Genomic DNA, 22,226 nt, shown 5'->3' with positions numbered 1-22,226 from the left:
GACTAATGAGAAACTGGTGTCTGGACTAAGTGATTCTGCACATTATAATTGGCCTTACTGTATTCCCAAAAAGTTAAGACACATGAAATCTACCTCCAAATGTTTTCAACACTAATAAATATGTCTAACAACATAACAATACACTATGCAAAAAGTAGAACAGACTTTAACAAACTGTACGGGTAACAGTTTGAGAGTCAACAAAGTGGTTTGAGGAAATTCAGGCAACTAACATTGAAAGCTAACACCTTGCATACAATTCTAATCCTCCAATCTACTCGGGAGTTCTCACGCCTTGATTAGACAAACTAAGCAAACCGCAACATATCCTGTACACCAATCTATGGCACAGGTAACAAAGGCTGCCTACAATATATATTCTTACATAAGTACTTAGTCATAAGTTAAATCATTATACAAACTTAACATTAATCTTAGACATCAAAACCAACTTTTATAATGTATTAACATATAATGTATAACATGAAATATTTTAACACCATTATCAAAGTCTGCTACATCAAACTATTGACTAAAATATATCAATACTCAACATAAATTATCCCAACAATATCCAAACCTGCAAGATACTCCAAAACAAAAAACCCTCATAATCATTTTGATTCAAGTGTCCCACTACAGACACAAAAGGAATTTTTTGCTGGGTTCTTTAAAAATCATCAGTTTGAAGATGAATGTGACAAAGATTGGCACTTCATTTTAATCAGGAATCACCTGATTTTAGGGTAATGTGCTTTAACATAAACTTTCAGAATTCCCAGGCTACTGTACCATAATACAATAAGTTTAAATAATATATTGGCAAAGACAGTATGGCTTTAGCCTCAGATAATCTCAATAACTTCTAACGAATTTCCTTCACGATTTCACTAACATAACAAGAAGCCTGAAGAGTTGATAAATAAGGCTTGAAATGCTCAAGTTTACTCAACCAAAAAAAATCATTTAGCTATTCCCTGACAAAAGAGATTCAACTCCTTTTCCCATTGTAAACAATCATCCCAGAGACAGCACTCTCAGTTCCCTTAAGAATACAAAGCACAGATCTAAGCTTAAATCACACCATTGGATAAGCTTTTACCCACACTTCAATGACGTCTCAACAGAAAGAATTATCCTTCTTGGATAGTTTCTTGCATCCACTTACAGAACAAAATCTCTAACACACAGAGTACAGTAAACCCCCGTATTCGTGTTCCCATGATTTGCGGACTCGCGTATTCGCGGATTTCTGTGGAACGTATCTACCCATTATTCGCGGAAAATTTGCCCATTCGCGGTATTTTTCACTGAGAAATATTCACTAATTACTGTATTTTCAGATCATTTTCATGACTAAATGCACTTTTTGTGAAAAAACTACTAAAATACTCAGGTATAAGCATTTTTAGAGGGTTCTTCTTGTGTTTGAACTATCAAAATAGGCAGTTCTAAGTGTTTTTAGAGGGGTTTTAAGTATTTGCGGATTTTAGCTATTTGCGGGGGGGGGGTGCGGTAGGCATCCCCCAAGAATACGGGGGGTTTACTGTACACAGTAAAGGATAGTGGATACCATAATACCAAAGTTATAGGGAAAAAGCATGAAACATGTCTAAATACCAAAGTAATGAAAGGCCCACTGGAAAAAAGTCCTCTTCAACCAAAAAGAAAAAACAAGTCAATAAATTCCAGTCTTCTTCACACAATTAGCCATTAAAGAATTTCTTTGGTCACAACAAAAGGTCCTCTGCAGATTTATTCCAAAACAATTGTTGAAGTTAAAATATTTTCCACTACAATTGGATTTAAGAATTTTATCATAGACTTCTACATTTTACAAAGTTTATTACATAAATTTTAAAACAAACCAATTAACAGCATATTGCTTATGAAAAAGTCTGAATAATTAAGTTATAGTCAAACCTAAGTACCAAAACTATTATGTTGAAAAAGCTTGACTCCCCTCAATGAAATAACTGTCCCTCAAGGAAAAATAACAGAAATATTTTTCAATAAATAGCTGACTGTCATAAATGCCTTCCATATATAAATGGAATAAAGAAAAAGGGTCATTTTCAAGATATCTTCCATAAATACAGCTCATACCTTGCTTTAACTTGATCTTAGCATTTAAAATCTAAACCTTCAGTACTTCAAATTGTCAACACTGGAATGTTATAATTAACATACGCAACGCAATATATTCTGCCGGAGGTGTCAGCCACTCTAACAGCCTAAGGAATACCATTCATAAAATCCACTCATAATACAAGTACGTGTGGGTCTGCTACATCATAAGCACTACATCTGTCTAAGTTGTTAAGTTATCCAAACAGTCTAGAGTATCTGCAATTTCTAGAGCAAGGTTGAGTGGTTTGCAAACATTAACATTTGCAATCTCAAATACATCACGTTAAGTACAGCCTGGACAAGTTTCTAGTTGAACTCATACCTCAGTGGTTATGCCTGTGTGAAGTAAAGAATTAAGAAACCTCCAAAGATTATTCTTTACTAATGTTTATAATAGCACTGTGAATGAGTTTTAATTAAGTATTATGCCTTTTTATTATTATGCAAATGAATGGATGACATAAAAATACAAGAATATTCTTGTTACTTTATCGTGATTTGGTAATTTAAACAGACCACTGAGACAAAATCTCAACAGCCATAATGCTGGCCTGAGATATTTGTCCAAGTTAATGATTAAATCGTAAGATACAACTAACCAGATTTGTTTAAAAACTTGACATTCACTGTTTATGTTTAAATCTATTTGTTAACTTGGTTTCTCTGCAAACATGAATTGGATCATCAGGGGTTTTTTCTGTTGTCACTTTGCTCTTCTAAATCCTATTCATAAGATTAAGAGAAAAATAGGACAAATGCAGGCCTTGCTCATCCAGTCGCCAAAAAAAAAAGAAAAGGCAATACTGTACAACTTTAGTCAAAAGAAGGGGACGGGGCAGTATGAATGGAAGGGGGAAATTATCTACCTAAATTGTAAATCTTAAGGCTAAATGGACTTCATAACAAGAAATTATAAATTTCCTAACAAATGTCAAAGGTATATTAAATTCTTTAGTTATGTAATCAGATTTGTAATCTATTTACAAAAATTCTAATGGGATTGCATGGTACTGTTGATATTAACCAATTTTACATAATAAATTTTTGTCCGTATGTTCTCTCCATTAAATATGATGGCACATGCAATGGCATTACTAGACTACATCTTTCTGACCCTCCCTTGAAATGGCAGAAACCCAAGAGGTTATGACACTAAAAATCACTATATTTGGCACTTTCCCTTCAATGGCTTTCCCAGTATAATATAATTCAAACACAATTTTTGTTATGTACACCTTTCCAGCCCATATATATTTTTTAAAATAGTAAACAAGACTTTTTCATAATTTAGTACCCAAAATTTTTTTATCAGTCACTACCCAGTTACTATCTATTATAACTATGAGAACTCTATATATTCAAAATTACTCAGTACCTACCGCTAAGGGTCACAAAACCTTACTAAGTCACTTTAGTCATCTTCCACTGAAACTAATTTTGCGTTGGAAGAATGGGGTCGTCCTCAGCTTTATCGGCTGTAAGCTTAGGTGTGTTTCAAAGCCAGCTGAGAGGATTTCTTCTGTGGAAAGAAATGAAGTCATACTCATGGTAAGTGTGGCATGCAATTCCTGTGGGAAAACCAAGAGGCAAGTCTTCCTTCACCTTGTTTTACATATGATCATTTTGGTGTGCTGCACACATACGAAACTGAAAAAAAAAAATTAAAAACTACCTTTTTGTGACAAACCGACCACTGCTTTCAATCCTAACAAGAACCCTCCCACCATCTACCATGTGATCCTCTGATGAGATTCATAAAACAACAGAAATATGGTCCAAACAGCCACGGCCCACAAAAACTAAATCTTACAAATAATCATCTTTGGTCTAATTCGATGTTGCTAATAGCAACTGAAAATAATGATCATCTGCTGTGGATAACTAATCTCAGACTCAGCCAGACAACCACCATATGAACAAATCAGAATTATGCTGCCTAGTTTCTCAAATATCATGTAGATCTGAAAGCAAATCAAATTCAATTTAGCGATATTTTGACAAAAAATACATTTTCAATACCTCTTCTCAAAGAAGAACCACTTCAGAACATAAACTCCACATAATTAAAAGTTAAACTTATTGATCGAGCGACTCACTTATCCACGGGAAATTATCAAAAGTTTCATCGAAGTCATTCTCATCTAGAGGACTGAAATTATTGTTATTCAATAACAAAGCACCATTAATAAAATTATTCTTGCCAATCTGCCGTTCAGAACTCACAGCTTGGTGATAGCTATGCCGCATATTTCCAGTACTATTGAAACTACTTTTTTTGGGTGTACTTGTAACCAAATCACAGAAAAATTCTTCTTTTAAATTTTCACACTGTTCGAGGAAAGTGTCTGCCTGCTGCGATGATTCAGGCCGTGATTTGTGAGCGCCTGTGTTGCTAGTGCGAGACCGGCGCATAGACGCTTCACCTTCTTTGCCATTTCTTTGACCACTGAGATACTCATCACTAGCACATTTCTTGTACACACCATTCATACCACTAATGACACTCGTAGCAACATTATCCGCAGCTGCTGCTGCTGCAGCAGCAGCTGCACCACTACTGGCTGGCTCGTCCTCTTCACACACCACACCTCTGGCCCGTCTCTGGCCCCTTACATTAACTAGCAATGGGGATACTGCTGTAGGCAATGCACTGGCACTGACTGCTCCTTGAGAGCGAACGCGACGAGGAGGTACCCCTCCCTGACCTCTGGCTAACCGTAATAGCGGACTCTGGAGAATGGGCACTGCAGCACCATTGTGTCCACTAGCAGAAACACTCTTCACAAGCGTGTCATGGTGACCCAGCCTCCCAGGATGTAACAATGGAGAGCTGGCTGAGCGCTGACCTGGTCTCCAGCAACTTTGGTCCTTACTGGGTGGCTTGAGATACGAGGCTGTTGGAGATCTCGTCACAGCGCTGTCCCCAAAGTTTGTTTCATCACTTAAGCCACTCACCACCTTCTTGGGAGTACTAGTTAAACCAGTGAATTCATGGAAGCTCCGTCGATTTTTACTTTCAATGTACTCCTCAAGAATCTTTCTTGGGGAAATCTGAAAAAATCAATCATGAATACAGTATGGTATATGTATACATTATGGATTAGACTTAGAAACTTTTTATTTTGCACTTAAAAATAATCCAAGGCAACATGAATTTCTATGAAATGAACAAAAGATATCTCATTTTAATATGTAGAGATAAATGCACTACATTTAAACAGACTTCATTCTATGAGAAGTATCCTATCTCAAAATCAAAAGAAAATGTATCCATATAATTTTATTTCAAGAGCCTGGATGTCCCCTACAGATACAAGAAATTTCCAGACTTAGCAATCTTACAAATCTTTATGAACTGTGATGCTTAAAAATCTTGGCCCAAAATAATTCTGAAATTTGACTTGAATAATGGAAACTGCAATTTTCCATGTAAAGTCAATTTGAATTTTCCTTGATATGAAAACCTCTGACTTATGATAGGAGTGGAATGGAAAGGAATATCAAATTTAGGCCAAAGGCCACGAGCTGGAACCTATGAAGTCATTCAGCTCTGAAAGGGAAACTGACAGTAAAATGCTTTTAAGGGTGTACCAGAAGGGAAACCTCACAGTTGCACTAGGCAACAATTGTCAGGGGAGGTTGGAAAGTGAGATGGAAGACAAAAAATATGATGTGTGTGTGTGTGTGTGGTGGAAAGTATGAAAAGGAAAAGGCATTCAAATTGATGGGACCGCTAAACAATAAGTAGTGGTCAAACTTTACCTTTTTATCTTTGACGTCATCAAAATCAAAATCTTTGAAGAGTTCTTCACGCTGCAGCTGATAAAAGGAATGTATACGGAGGTTAGGATCCCTGTGGAGGAGACTCCTAATCACAGACTTCATGGGTTCGGACGCACAGTCTGGGGGCTCGTAATCACACTTAGACACAGCCAGGCTCATTGTTATGTGGTCATCGTAGCCACTTACAGGGTACTGAAATTCATACAGACAACCTAATTAATCACAAGAATTGATTTGATAACTCCTGTAACTAATGCTATCATATACACCGCAGAAAATCTTTCCAATACTCCTAGTTATACTGTACTTATAAATGACAAATGTGTAAGTGACACATGAGGTCAAATAATATAAGATTTAGGAAAGTAAAGAAATATAAATCAAAATTAAAAGGGCAGAAGAAGATTAGAAGAGCAGAAGAGAGCAATATATTAGTATATAAACCACTTATGATAAATTACAATGCTGTACTTTACTACATTACACGGCCATACAGAAAGGGGTCAAGTTGGCAAAATATATCAATATATGAAGACTATGACTAAGGACCAGGAAGTGGGTTAAAGCTTTACTAAAATAAATAAAAAACTAAAATACTGTACAGCAAATTTAAAATTGCTCTAAATTTTCTATAATTACTGTCATATTTTATAAAAGCAAAAACAATTCAGTCATGTCTACATTTTTTTTGCAAAGCTGATGATAATGTTATTGATTTCAGACTAGCCTGCAAGGACACTTAACTTGTAAAGCAAGTTTCAACATAAGACAATACTGTACAGTACTTATTTATAAAATGAAAAAAAAAAATGATGTAGATACATTCAAATGGACAATAATGCTTTAAAGTACTACCACCAACTGAACATTTTAAGCATCAGAATCTCAAACATTCCAAGGAAGACCATTCCAGTTTTCCAGTATAAATAGAGACCTGTACCTGTCCTGTTAGAAGGCTGAAGACTATTATGCCAAGAGACCACCAGTCAACACTGTGATTATACTCTTCCCCTCGTAAAATTTCTGGTGCTGAAAGAAAATAAATCCATGTAGTATTTGCATGGCACAATAAATGAAAACAGGCTCCACTTTGCAAAGTAAAAAAAAAAAAAGTAAAATGTCTTTGTACTGCCATAATAAAAACCTATAAGAGTAAAGTTGAAGCCAGAAGAGTAATACAGTCAAACCTCCTCTTAAAACCGGCATTCTGTGGTCCGGGAACCCCCGTGGTATGGCCCGACTTTGAATCAGCTGCCATTAGTTCCTTGAGCAGCCTCAAGGGCAGCGCCACACATTGTTTACAACTTCCCGACAGCAAAAATTATGCCATATCTCTTTTGTTATGAAAATAACTGTTAGTAATGAAAATGTGTAAAGTCATATATGTTTTCGATATTAACTTTAAATTAATAAATATATTTTTTCAAAGATTCCACTTGAGAAGGCTCTACCAAGTGAAAACTATTAATCAAAACAGAGAGATATTTGGCAAAGCACGAATTCCTTACTCTTAAGAGTGCTTGAGAGACTTATAGGTGATACAGTTTTGATAATTTCTTTTATACAGCTGTATATTTACCCAATCAATATGCCACTCATGAGATCAGATGATGGTAGAGGTAAGAAGTGCAAGCATAAATCTTTATCAATGCTAGAAAATGTTCCTATCCTTTCCCTCCCATTAGCAAATGTTTAGTGTTCATTTTCCTCAACTGATGGCAGTGTGCTTTGTTTACTTTTTGATGGCGAAGTGTCAAATTCACTGAGTGATCGCCGAAACTCATTCTTTATTTTTGTCATTACATTATCCTCTACAATCAAAATATATGATGAAGAAACTAATAGTGATAATTATGAAGATAGCAAATTTAAGAGACGAAAGTCACCGATAACATTCTGCAGATTCTGAGAAAAGTTAAGCTGTTGACTTATGGTTACGCTAACTTGGGAATGTAGGCTAAATGTGTTAAATAAAGTACACAATTTTACAAGAAAATTATACTGTATAGAATGAAGTTATAAAATGATAAAAGTGAAAATATATAAGCAATAAAATCATAAAAAGTGGTACCGAAACTTAGCAAAGTGCAGTAGTAGGCTAAGTCGGCAACTCGGCTATTTGTTTGTGGAATTAGCTTGCAAGACCATGTTTACATAGGGCCTTCAGTTTTTAGGGGTGTATTCTACATTCCGGGATTTTCTGTGGTCCGACAGTGGCCTGGTCCCAAGGTTCCCGGTCTTAAGATGTTGGAATGTACTGACTTTCTCCAGCAACTTCATAAGAAGAAAATCAGATTAATGAAGGGAGGACCAATACTTGCTGCATTATGTGAATTTAACATATGCAAAATGACAGAGAAGGCCCCTATGAGGATTAAAAAATCCTTCCTTGGCTTTTTCATCCTCATGATCATACCATTCTAGAAAAGATATTACATCACAAAATTTAGTTTGAATGGTTTGAATCTCACAAGCTACCCAAATTAGCCCTTGTGCTGCAAGCCTGTTATTACTGCTATTGATGAGACCAGTGTCCTGCTAATCGTTTACATGACTAATTTTCTCCCTTTTATATTTGTACTTAGAGTCTTTGTTCTTTTCATTACTGTTATATTACACTGTACTATTATGTTATTACTGTATAATGTTTTATTATAGTAGAGTGATAAAATATGCATATGATATGTACGTAGTTATTCAAATATTGAATTATGTAGCTTTTATTGATGATTCATTTCAGTATGATACATCTCAAACCATGGAGTAATGTAACACCATTCTTGTTATTCAGTTTGAAAATCTTTATTACAAACCTTGAATGTTTGCTCTTGGCCAAAAATTTCATCTGGTAAAACCTCACAAAAAAAAAAAAAATAGTATTCTGCAGAATATGTGAATTTATTATCTCCAATTGAAGTTTCAGAGCACAAATTTTTTTATGAACTGAATCTCCAAAGGTCTTCCATTTGCAAACTTTATCAAGTTTTCTTTGTTTACTCCCACCACCCCTGGTACTTGATAAATTTGATTTTTCCTCTGTCCTGCCCTCTGATTCATGATCATCTCTGATAAATGCCAAAGTCAAAACACTGTCTAAGGTAGGCTTGTCTATAACCACTATATATATAATAAGTATCACCATATTCACTGCTGTCACTATCAAAACTATCTGATAGTTTCGGTCTACTACTATCATTGTCATTTCCAAATAAAAGCCTCTGTGTTACTTGATCATCGAGAGAACCCTCCTTACTCTGTGGCATTTTGATGGTTACTGAAGCTAGTCCTTGTCCTGAGATTATCCTGTAAGCTGGAAATGAAATGTTGCCATTTGTCACTAAAATATACACAAAAGCTCCTTAAAATGGCAATGGAAATGCATTATCAGTTACAAGCTGCCTAACTAGAACTAAAAGAATGACGACTGAGGAGATCAGTCCCACGTCATGGACGAGACCTTTTGATGACTAAGGAGCTCACTCCTGCGCTGGATCTGTTTCAATTACTTCAAGAGGAACCTTGTTGAATAACTATATTACAAAGTATTTACAATACAGCACATATTGTATATATGTACATTTTTAAAACCATGGCATATATTTCAATACTCTTTCTTTCTTTAAATCTTCAGCTGAAAACCCTTATGGACAGAATCAACAGACAATAAACCCAAAAGGGCTCCAAAGGGAACTCAGCCTGCAGAGAAAGAGAGAAAATTTAAATAAAGAGGTCTTTAAAACTTATCAAAATCAGAACTTCAGCACTTTGGAAATACTTGCCCATAAACTGCAAGGTTCCACATATAGTTCCAGTTCTTCCACCGTAACTCAACCATTTTGCCAATCCAAAGTCAATGATCTTGATGTGACCATCAACATCCAACAAAATGTTCTCCATCTTCAGATCTCTATAGATAATCCCAGCATTATGAAGGAAATCTGGAAAGGCAATACAACTGCTACACCTCACAGTCAAGGAATTTCATTTTACAACCCTAAAAACTTAAAAACAATTTAGGTGGCTTCTTAGTATAAAAAAAATACAGTACCCTGAAACAATTTTTATCAATCTTAACTCAGTAATCTGTAAATTATCGTCCAAAAATAAATATAAGATATACTGGAAGCTTGGTACCATCTTGCAGCTTTAGGTCAGAAAATAATAAAGCACATTAAAGTAAAACAATAAACTATGTGGCAAAAGAATACAGTACTTGGGTTTTCCAATTTTTCATTACATACCAAGCCTTTTTAAACAACCATTTCTTTCATTTTACACACAAGTTTTCAAATTCTAAAGCATTCTGCTCAGATGAAAATATTACAATAAGTCTACACCCTGTAACAAAACGCAAGTGATTATCATTCTAATAAGTATCTATGACAAAACCACAAAAACTCTTACTAGTGCAATGAGATCTTACCAAGTGCGAGTGCGATCTGTGCTAAGTATATCTTAACCAGAGTTTCCGGCAGACGGCCCAGAGACCTCCACAGTTGCTGAAGTTCCCCATAGCCAACAAATTCTGTCACTGATAAGAAGTACGGAAAGTCATCTAAATGAAATGACATTTCTTGTGTTTGAAAGTTATTATAAAAAGATTAAACTCAAAAACTGCAAAAATTTCAGAGAATTTTCTTCTGAATTCTAGCCATTTTAAAAAAATGTGCCCATACAAAACATAAAGAACTTTCACCTGTTGGTTGTTGTAATGCATCCAAAATCAATACCAAAAAATAAATTAATTCTTTAAAAAGTATTTTCCTCTAACTCCTACCCACTTTACAAAAACAATGTTTCTATATAAATATGACAGAGAAAGATGAATATTCTCAATAGCACTCAACAGCAAAATCAGGTAAAACGATAGTAAAACTGAAGACTATCACCGTGCCACTTGGGTTTGGTAACTACCAGTTTAAGCGAAAAATGGGAGCCATATTTAGTACCAGCCCTCTGAGGATGAACATCAAAACATAAACAAAAGACATTACATAGCATAAACATAAACAAAAGCAAATAAAAGGAAGTAAATATCCCGTTCAGTGACTGGCAGGAACCAGGCCGCAGTGGTAGTCTCCGGTTTTACCGAATAAATCTATCTTCTGACAACCATAACTCCTTAAAAATATTACACCATAACTTCTGGTACTCACTGACAAGCAGAAGTTTGCGTGTCTGCCAGTAGTGAATCAGTGGAGTGATGAAAGGGTGATGACTGCATACATGTTGAATCATCACTTCCTGTTTTACTTGTCCTACAGCATCTAAACTACATACCTGTGAAATGATATTCATTAAAAAGATACTTGACAGTGTGAGATACAACAGAGGAATGACACCTAAAGAATACATTACTGTACCAATCAAGATCTATACAACTCAAAGGAAGTTGGTTCATTGGAAAATCATGTTAGTTGCAAGTGCTAGTGTTACAAGCCATCTACATGTATGTATGTCCAGTTGAGGATGTATGAAACATTTGCTCGCAATACATAAGGACTCCAAAGTCTACTTGGTATCTTTTGGTCCTACCAAATTCTACAAGCTACGGTTTAAAAAATCACTCCTTAATGAATAATTGATTAGCCTGTTTCCAAAAATAGAGTTAGATAATTTTAATACTTTAATAAATGAAAAACTACTGTTATACACGTGTTTAAACTTCCAATTTAGGTTGAAAATAGCCAGCACAAGCTAAAATTGTTCATTTTGTGGTGTAACTACATATCATTAGGGAACAGCTGAGCTTTTTTTTACATTTCTGACCCATTTCAGTAAGGTTAATACTGCATTAGGGTTAAACAAATTCAGTCTGTGGTGACAAAAGAACAGATTACATGTAAAGCTATACCTGTGTACTGTATCTAAAAAAAATTCTTCAGAACTCTACCACACTAGCATCCTGAAATCTTGTTCTTAGATAAGAAAAGAGGTAATTGTACCTTGATACATCACAGCTTCTTCAAAACCTATTGTTAAAATAGAATACATTTTTACATTTTTTGAGGAATTACAATCCAAGATTGAAAACAGTAATCATGAACAAATTAAAACTCTTGCTAATGTCCACCCACTAGTCATTCTTTTATAACTAGTAGTGGCCACCCCACCGGCCAGTACAACCTATGGAGGTTTATGTATATTACTGCAGGTAGTTAAATTGTCCATTTTCCCCAAACCACACTGCTTTCTGCATTTTACACTCCATTCATCCAATGTCGTCTCTTCTCACTCTGCCTTGCTATAACTGTCTCAAACTGTTATGAAAAAACCCTTTGGTTAAGCCATATGTGTCCTGAAATATGACTTGGTGGTCTCATTCAAGTATTATAATAAAGAGTCCTTCTCTGTGGGTGATATTATTGAAAATAACTGCCATTTCAATGACATTCGGCTTGTACAGTACAGTGTTTATGCTTTGATACCCACACAGGTGGTTACCAACAAAGAGAACAAATGCAACACAAAAATGTACAAGTCTAAAATATACATGATAAAAATTATAACTTCTACCTCCTCCACAGACATCTACCTGGTAGTTACATCAAAACATGAGCAATTTTGATTCTTCTGCTATCAATTTCCACTTACAGTGGAAGCCTTCTGATGAACGTCAGGGTTTATAGCAATGTACAAAAATTTCTGGCTATCAGAAAGGAATGATTTAATAAAATAAAGTATCAAGTTGTTACTAATTCCCAAAATATACCTTATGGGACCTACAAGAGGTAAAACAACTAAAAACTAGCGATTATTACATCACTAGGATACAGTGCTATTCAAGGTGAATGTTGTATTATGCTGAAAACTTGGAAAAGCTCAATACTAGCTCAATACTATAACTAAAACTATGAAATACCTCTGACAACACCATGCACAAAACTTTACCTGTGATTTTGAAAGCACTTTCATGGCATATTCTTTGTTAGATGTGGCACACTTGACATGAAAAACTTGACCAAAAGCACCCCTGCTAACCTCTCCAATGAACTGGGAAAGATAAGAAAATGGATTTTGGTTAAAAAAAAAAAAAAAATATGCATAAAAAGAACCCTCTCATATTTTTGTTTCCCAAACTGTATACAGACGTTCCTCTACTTACAAACTTTCAAGTTACAAACTTTCAGAGATACAAACAACCGTGATCGTAAATTCAAATTTTTTCGGAGCACTCCATCTGCCGGCCTTAAGCTCAAATTTTGTATTGCGTGCCTTGACTTAATTACAATTTCTGCTGCTACCCAGTATGTGGTTCCAGACTCCTGAGCCTACTCAAGTCAAGACGTGATCTCTTGTGCTCTGAGTAATTCTTGTTATTTTATTGTGAAATATCTAGCCCATCCTTTATCTATCATGGCTACTGGCAAGTGTAAAGCAAGTGAAGATAGTGGTAGTGGTAAAAATTGGCACGCTATCTCAATGGAAACAAAAGAGGCAATTATAAATAAATTAGAAAGTGGTGAAAAAATGATTGAGGTAACATGCTATTATATGAATTGCTTAGCTATCGGAACAATTTTTAAGAACAAAGATAGACTTATGGAACATGTAAAGAGTGCTGTGCCAATGCAGTCAATAAATATAAGTAAGAGAAGGGGGAGGGTGTTAGAAGAAATAGAACAAATTTCAGGTATCTGGATGGAACACCAGAGACAAAGATGTGTACCGCTTAGCCTCATACTGATCTTTTCGATGACTTGAAGGCTAGCCTAAGGCTGGAAAAAGTGCTGAAGATGAAACATTTGCTGCAAGCCATGGATGGTTTTATCGTTTCAAAAATCGCGCGCCAAAAAAGAAGCTGACAAAAAATTTCCCAAGATAATCATCAAGGAAATAATTGATAAGGAAGGTTATACCACTCAGCAAATTCTTAATATTGACAAGACACTCCTTTTCTGGAAAGGATTTCAGGCAGTGAAGGATAGGCTAACTATATGTGTCATGCAGCAAATCCACAGGCACTGAAAAATATCACAATATGTTCTCTACGAGTAATCTGGACGTCCAATATCAAAGCTTCCGTACTCTTGCTATATTTGAAGACTAGTTTTCTGATCACTTTGTTCCTGAAGTCAAGCTGTACTGCCCCAAGAATGGGATTCCTTTCAAGATTCTCTTAATTTTGGATAATGCCGCAGGTCACCCACCGCACTTAGATGATTTCCATTCAGACGTTAAAATTGTTTATTTACCCCTTAACACAACTTCACTCAATCACCCAATGGATCAAGGCGTAATAGCAAATTTCAAGAAATATTACACTCGCTGTACATACAGGCAAGCACTGAAGGAGGTAAACTGACCAAGGTGTGGCCTTACATGACTTCTGGAAGGATTACAACATTTACAATTGTATAGAGAATATTGATGATGCATGGCATGAGGCAAGTAACATCAAACATGAATGGAACATGGAAGGCTTTATGCCCACAGTTTATCAATGACTTCAGAGGATTTAATCAAGAAGAGGAGGCAGAGGAAATCATTAACAGTCTCATTGACATAAGTGAAAAGGGGAAGAGGACTTTGAAGAGCTGTTTGAGGGTCATTCAAAGAAGAAGAAGAAGAAGAAGAAGAAGAAGAAGAAGAAGAAGAAGAAGAAGAAGAAGAAGAAGAAGAAGAAGAAGAAGAAGAAGAAGAAGAAGAAGAAGAAGAAGAAGAAGAAGAAGAAGAAGAAGAAGAAGAAGAAGAAGAAAGAAGAAAAGAAGAAGAAGAAGAAGAAGAAGAAGAAGAAGAAGAAGAAGAAGAAGAAGAAGAAGAAGAAGAAGAAGAAAGAAGAAGAAGAAGAAGAAGAAGAAGAAGAAGAAGAAGAAGAAGAAGAAGAAGAAGAAGAAGAAGAAGAAGAAGAAGAAGAATGTTGTTCATTTAAAGAAGTCTGAAACAAAATTGATGGCCCAGGAGTTTTCTCTTATAGAGAAAGCGTTGACTATTTTTTGAGAATCAGGACCCAAATGTTGAGAGATTTTCAAAAGTAGCAACAACAATCAATGATGCTATCCAGTGTTATCGTATCATTTATGATGAAAAGAAATGAAAAACAATGCAAACTTCCTTAGATCAGTTCTTCCAACCAGTGCCTTCAAACTCAAGAGCCTCCCCACCTCCATTGACTGCTTCCTGCCCAAATGAAGAAGAAAGTGATGTCGAAGAAGTCCTTCCCAAAGAAAATGATGCAGAAAGTAATGCCATAGAAATCCTTCCTAAAAAAGACACTGACGTTGACAACCCGCCACCCCTGTAATTCCACACCGCCTTTCCCCCTCTCATAATTATTCTCATAAACTGTTCAATGTATTTAGGTTTTATATCTAGTTCATATTAATAAAATCCTCTATAAAATACAGTATAGTACTAGTAATGTGTTTTAGTACGAAAAAACAAACAGTACTGTACATATTGACTCGGCATATATCAAGTTGGACTTACGAACAAATTAATATGAGATCAGCTGTTTGGAACATAACTCATTTGTAAGCAGAGGAACGTCTGTACAAAACTGTCTAGTATAAGTCTTATAGCCAATCAAAGCAGAGTGACCATGCTAGAATCATGTTTACAAACTCAAAGCAGTAGTTAATAACAGGTAATACACTCTCATAAATAGAGATCCCCATCTTACTTCCTTTGGATCACAATTTCTTTGGTGTGTGTAAGCATAAAATTTTTATCAAAACAGCCATGCAATGAGGTCATTTTCCATACAGTTATAGGTTTTAGCCATAGAGTACTAAAGAATACAGTATTGTTGTTGAAGGAAAACATAAAAAATATCAAGCAGCTGTCTCAAAGATAACTAACCCATTCCTGAGTTCATCAGCTTAAAAAAAAATTCTAAAAAAAAAAAATGCCAAGAAAATTTTAAAACAAAATCCAGATTATGGTGAAATGGATGACAGAAAAGGGAAGTACAAAATGGATCCGAAACACAAACTAGCAAGGCTTAAAAATAAAAAAAAATCAATAAGTAATAAAGCAAATAGTAAAAAACAATGACAAGATGAGCTGCATCTAATGATAGAAACTATGGTTAGATAAATCCACATGCATACATCACTTTTCCCTTAGAAGCTGCTGATAAGCAGCAACAAACATGCCCAAACTGCGACAGCAATTCATACAAAAAGCTAAAAACACAAAAGGGAGACACTTACAATCAGTTTCAGTTTCTCATTGATGCCAACAGGAAATTCAGGCAAGAAGAGAGCTTCAGTCTGCGCAACAGGCCACACTGTCTTGCTGTGCGCATACTCACTCTCGAGAGTTGACTGGTGCCATCTGAAAAGGATGGGAGATTTCATTACTGTAACTTATAAAAATAAAAAACTTAAAAACTATGCTTTAAAGTTTCCAAACAGCTAATCCAAATCTCTATAGGTTCTATATACACAGTGATACTGTACTGTAATAACAATACACTGTGGCTGGTATACTTAAATAATAAACACCTAACATTCCAATATCTTAATAAAGTAGAGTATGGTGCTTTTGGCACTTTGATAGTATGTGATGCTTATAACTTGAAGAATTTTTTAAAACCTGAAAGAAAAACAAAAAATTACTGGAATTGGCAACAATTTAGTAGAGTGCTGTATACTATAAAAAAAAAAGGGGGGGGACACTACAGCATGACAGTGGTGTCAAATAACTAAACATTTTTCATAGAATAATTATGTTGGTATAAAAAATTTACTCCTTAATTATTAATATAAATTAGTGTAGCACAACCTCTAGGTCACAAGCCGAGAAAACCATTGGGTTCCAAGGTAGAACTTGATCTCAATTAAGGAGAAAATAAGAGAGAGTAAAGTTAAAGTTCAAGAAGTTGGACAGATAAGGAGAGACAAAAGAGAACCGATGAAAAGTAATAAGGTACAGTATATCACAAAAGGCACACTGTAAGTGATATCTTCCCAAAGTTTTGCCCCATGCACAGTTTCCTTTTGGGCAATTCCAGTTCTCTTCCTTTTCGAGAAGATTAAAGTGCAAATTGGACACAGAGAAATTACATCACAGTCTTGAAACTTGTTATTGAACCACAAGTAGCTAAGGATCCTGACCCCAGTGGAAACCTCCTTTTATTCTCCATCAATTACTCACAACATTCAATAACTTCCTGCTATTTTATTTACTGCCTACTCATGTTTTTAGAAATAACTTCTGGCTGTTCAATATTTTGAATCTAGCAGGGCTGGTTGGAAGAGTTTGTTCACATACAAGAGAATAAAATGAATTGCATCTTATCTAAACAATTAAAACAAGTTTGTATTTGCATATAACAGCATGTAATTCAACTATTCATCGTCAAGTCAGCTTTAAAAAAGCAATAAGCGATCCTACAGAGTATGCCTATAAATGCAATAAAAGGTTCACCCTTGTGATGTACTGGGGCACAGAGGATGACTATATCTACTAGGACTATTTCTACTTTCCTTCTGAGAGAGCTTTTAGTAAATTTAATAAACACAACATGTGGGAAATATAAAGAGGCAAAAATCATTCAGTGACAAGGTAAACACATTATACTCCAAATGACTGCCACATTTTACCCATTCCAACATCTTAATATCTGGATAAAAGGTATTTAACAGAGGATGTTAGTTTAAAACCTGCATATTACCCAATATCATTGCAAAGCCTGTAATGTGTACACATTCAATAACTAGGAATATGGGCCGTGGAAATATTTTCCAAAATTAGAACTTATAAACGTGACAAATCCCCTTTTCATTTTTGGGGTATGAATATTGTAATACAGCATATAGTTCTTTTATGATAATTTGGCATAAAGCCAAGCACTGGGGCTTTAGACAGTGAAAAAAGGGAGCTGGGAGTGACTGGAAAGCAAGAAGGAAGAAAGGAAGTGGAACTGATGTACAGTAAAAGGCTAAAAAGTGGGCGCAGCTAATGCATACAGTGCACCATGTGAGGTGAACTGATGGCACTATTTCCCACTGCGGTAGGTTCTCGCAAGAGCTACCCCATCAATAGAAATGTTTTGTTCATGAAACTGAAACCTAAAGCCCATCAAGACAATTTGAATCCATTACCACCTGAATATTACTTTGCAAGACAGATTCAAATTCAATAATCTGTCAATCTAAGTATTTCATTATCAAGTTAGGGAAAATCTGTGGATCTGAAATAATAAATTTTAATCATTTGCATTTCTCCTACATATACAAACCACAATTTTTTATTTAGGAGTATTCCTGGTGCCAGCTTGGCATCAAAGAGGTTAACCTGTGGTAGGCAGGTGAGTGTGAGGTAACCCCCCTCTCCTGTCAGTCACACAGCACTCTTCCTTAGGTATCAGGAATTATGCGTGGATGACTAAAATGGGATTATTATAGAGGACCCTGGTTTGTATATCTACAAAAAGCACATATCTCTCAGTAATACCTGTTTGTATCAGAACACAAACCATTATCACTTATTTAGATTTAATCAAGAGAGGTGTGTGTGTGTGTGTGCTTGCTTTCTCACATAACTGAATAACGCTGTTCCAGTTCCACCATGAGATGGAATTTTCTGTCATAAAAATGAGCAAGAGAAAAATGACTCCTGTAAACTCCTATACAACCTGAGCCTGAATTGTTTCTGTCTGGTCACTATCTGCAAGAAACACAGGCTCAATGATTTACTATACGTGCCTCTCTGTGAAGGTGAAGGACCCTCAGGTCCTAAGAGATCCCTTCCAGACCAGGAGGGATCATCTCCCAGAGGGAATGAAGACAACACCCGAGCCCACCCTGGTGAATGTTCACAGAATCTTGGTTTAAATGTCAAATAGGGCATATTCCCTCCTTTAATGAAACCTGCAGATGCTTTTGGGTACTCCCAGATTTCCTCTGAAAGTGTACCCATGGCAAAGGCAACCATCCATCACATTCCTCACATGGCAAATGAAGACTACAGCTCCTACATCCATAAAAATATCAAAAAACAGTGGGATCTTTACGTAGGGGCAACATAAAGTTTCCTCATTTTCAATCTTGTCCATGTGTAAAGTGTTCATATAACCTTGCTTTTATCTTGAAAAACATGATGTCAGCAAGAACAGACACGACAGTGGCCAAAGAAAAAGTACTGGATTACCTACAAGTGAGCAAGCAATACCTGGCCATCAAAGAACCACCTTGTAATGAAGCTTCATAGGATTTTTTCAGCTACCACAGGAAATACTCCCAAATAAAAGATGAGGGTTTGCATTCTTGAAGAAACAACATATTTTGTCCTGTATTACAAGCTAAGTAAACATATTAAACATTTGTAAAATGAGCACTGAGGTTTTCACTATATGTCATCATAGTGAGGAACCACAGAGTGAAAAGCAAAAGCAAAAACTAAGCAATAAGCAATCACATGAGAATTCAAGGCCAATATTAAAAAATGTTGTCAATTAATTGTGAGATAAATTCAGTCATTAAGCAGTGCAATCTTCTGCTACTTCTTCTGCATATGTATTCCTGAATTCCAGAACACTAACCTTCCATGATACATACAGCAAGTCCTCGCTAAAGTACCTGCCATCGATGTTCTATCAATATAAAACACAGTTGCTATCATAAGGTGAGATAAATTTACAAGGATATCCACAAAACCTCTAGACCAAAAAAGCTATCTGCTAATAAAAAATGTCAAAGAAAAAATGTCTGTCCCTCCACATTTCTAAGTCATAGATACAATAAAAGTTTGATCACTTGCCTAAGAATAACAATGAATTTTCCATCATCTAGACATATTTTTTTAACAAAATAACTGTAAGGTCAGTCTTATTAAAGAGAGTTGAAATGTTTCCTGTTCCAAAAATCAGATCTGAAAATTTTCAAATAATTTTTATGTTTCATACATACAAACTGAACACTTTACTTCCTTTACCTGATCCAGTCAAATTCTCATATAACCAAAAGCAAATAATCCTTACCTTTTCCTGGAGACTCTGGACCAGGGCCGTCGACTAGATTCGGCAGCTGGTGCAGAGACAAAGGAGATGATTGAAAGGCCACTTAAAACAGAGAAGCGATGAGTCAGGTTTGTGGCTACATCTACCAAGCTGAACTGTTAAAAAGAAAAAATATATGAATGTTAGGTGAGGAATCTTGCAACTGCTTGTTCATCCAAGCTGAAATATGTGAATTAAGACATGACAAGAAACATTTCCCCCCCCCAAAAAATTATAATAATTTTTCTCTAACAAGCAAAACGTTAACAAAGCTGACAGATAAGACAAGACAAAGTGGTGATCCCCAAACAGGTGTTCACACTCTTCAGTATCAGTATTAACCTACAAGCAGATATAATCAAAATGAAAATTTCAAGGAACTTGATAAGACGACAATCTGTGATGACAACCTAGCAGGTCAAACCTAATATAACATACATAAAGATCACTGAGCAAGAGTTTTGTCCTGTGGTCACCATTTTTAAGTTCATTATAAGGTCTACATCTTTGTCTGTTAAGTATGGGGCATGAGCTGTATTCCACAATCCTATCTCATACATTTTCAAAAATTCTTGTTAATATGCATTACTTACGTAAAATATAAACTGATATAAAGTACCATGTACAAAAAAAAAAAAAAAAATTTCAATCATATTACTTTCGAATACCATCTAATTTTCTCTTCTTTAAAATTACACCCTAATGGAATCCTAATTACTGGTGATTACATACTGTATACAGTACTCTACTCAACAGAAAATTATCAATAAACTTTTATTCATATAAAAAATATAATCACTGATAGCTTAGGCCTGGCAATTCCATTACCAATGCTACATGTGGGCTTATCTTTGTTTAGGTAACTTAAAACATCAAAACAATTTAAATAATACTCTTTCAAACTGACAATCAGGGACGTTAAGTTAGGCTTTTTGCTACAGACTAGTCTGGCATAAGTATGCTAGCCTTATGCCTAGTTGTTATTTGTAGCTTAAGTTCAATATATATATTAAGCTAGCCTACAAACATAGCCCATAGCAGTTATAGCTTGATCACGGATAAAAAGAATTAAAATTGGATGACTTAATGGCAAAAACATAGGTAAATTTTTACTTTATTACAGCAACATTCACAAGAATTCCAAGTTTACTCCCACCCTATAGGTATAAACCAAAGATGGGATATATCTTGGTAACAGTAAACTTACAACAGATTTGGTATACTTTTTTTATTAAGCATGTATAACAGACTTAAGAACAAAGCAAATAATCTCCAGTAAGTATCAAGAACTGGTATTGAAGTAAAAAAAATACCAAACCTTAAGGCCAAAGTGGCCACATGACCTACAAGCCTTTCAATTTAGCAAATGCCAGGTAAAGCTGAAAACTACTACCGCAGCCTGGCTCCCAGCAGTCGCCGACCGGAATATTAACACCTTTTGTTCATGATTTTGTTTAATTTTGTGCCTCCTATTCATGTTATGGTATTTACCATCTTAATGCTTGTTTTTACATTCATCCCCCCGGGGTTGGTGCTGGGCTAAACACAGCGCCCATTTTACACGTAAACTGCTAGTTACCAAACCAGAGGGGGGCAACAGTAGTCTCCAGTTTTACAAAAATAAAAGTAAATTAACATAATAGGCTAAAACTGGGGAGACCAACTTCATCCGTCCGTGGCCCAGATTAGGCTAAACAAACCATTAGGTCTATTAACAAACACAAAGAAACAGCCCAAACCCAATTCCTATGACAAGCGTTGTTTCCCACCGCCCCTTCAAATGACCCCATTTACCTCTGAGAAGCTGTGTCTGTGCCTTAAGGGGAGGCCCCTGCGATTTCGGAGTGGCTGGTTCGTGCCAACCCCACCTGCTGCCCCAGCCCCGACGGGCTCTGGTCGCTTGGCCAGCACTCCGCCCATCATCACCACATTCTCGTTTTTCTTGTGGCTTCTTCTTCATCACCTCCTTCAGTTGCACACATCGCCACAGGACACACTGATGCCTAGAACCGACATCATTTCATAAGAGAAAGGCGGCACAAACGAACCCCATCTTCGATTGGCGTTCGATTTGTTTACATCCTGAGCGAGCACTACCGGAGTAAAGTATTAATGTGACCATGAAAAGGGAGTACGAGCCTAAATTTTATTTTTATTCTCAATTTTTATTTCAAAGCTGGCCTTATATTGAACATTAACACGCATAATAAATAAAGACAAACACAATACACATTATCAGAAGGATATAAGACTTATTTCATAATTCCGACGGAAAATAATCCATCAAAACTGGCACGCATCCAGTGACGTGATTATTCGAGGTTGACAGGTTGCAAACCTTTCAACGCAGTTCGTGAAGAACGTCACA

General features: G+C 35.8%; 1 protein-coding gene across 1 annotated transcript; it reads right to left on the bottom strand.

Moving 5' to 3' along the window:
* Window positions 1-2,397: 2,397 nt before the first annotated feature.
* S6KL (S6 Kinase Like) lies at window positions 2,398-21,953 on the bottom strand. Its single transcript, XM_067131814.1, has 10 exons — window positions 21,653-21,953; window positions 19,841-19,974; window positions 16,068-16,191; window positions 12,805-12,906; window positions 11,070-11,193; window positions 10,337-10,444; window positions 9,693-9,851; window positions 6,854-6,942; window positions 5,893-6,105; window positions 2,398-5,181 (listed from the first exon to the last, which is right to left on the bottom strand). Exons 1-10 carry the CDS (start codon window positions 21,779-21,781, stop codon window positions 4,207-4,209), a joined length of 2,157 nt encoding a protein of 718 aa, XP_066987915.1. The 5' UTR covers window positions 21,782-21,953; the 3' UTR covers window positions 2,398-4,206.
* Between the last annotated feature and the right edge of the window lie 273 nt (window positions 21,954-22,226).

The sequence above is a fragment of the Macrobrachium rosenbergii genome, chromosome 30 (assembly GCF_040412425.1).
Source record: "Macrobrachium rosenbergii isolate ZJJX-2024 chromosome 30, ASM4041242v1, whole genome shotgun sequence".
Classification (NCBI taxonomy): Eukaryota; Metazoa; Arthropoda; class Malacostraca; order Decapoda; family Palaemonidae; genus Macrobrachium; species Macrobrachium rosenbergii.
The sequence above is the reverse complement of the archived record's forward strand: the minus strand, read 5'-3'. Positions and strand labels throughout refer to the sequence as shown.

What these genes read in the sequence shown, in the direction of transcription:
- S6KL (XM_067131814.1), bottom strand. Translation starts at nt 21,781, where the DNA reads ATGATGGGCGGAGTGCTGGCCAAGCGACCAGAGCCCGTCGGGGCTGGG. An exon ending in ACAGACACAGCTTCTCAGAG is followed by an intron (nt 19,975 to 21,652) that starts GTAAATGGGGTC and finishes TCTTTTTAACAG; the next exon opens with TTCAGCTTGGTAGATGTAGC. An exon ending in TCAGCCTTCTAACAGGACAG is followed by an intron (nt 6,106 to 6,853) that starts GTACAGGTCTCT and finishes TATGAATTTCAG; the next exon opens with TACCCTGTAAGTGGCTACGA.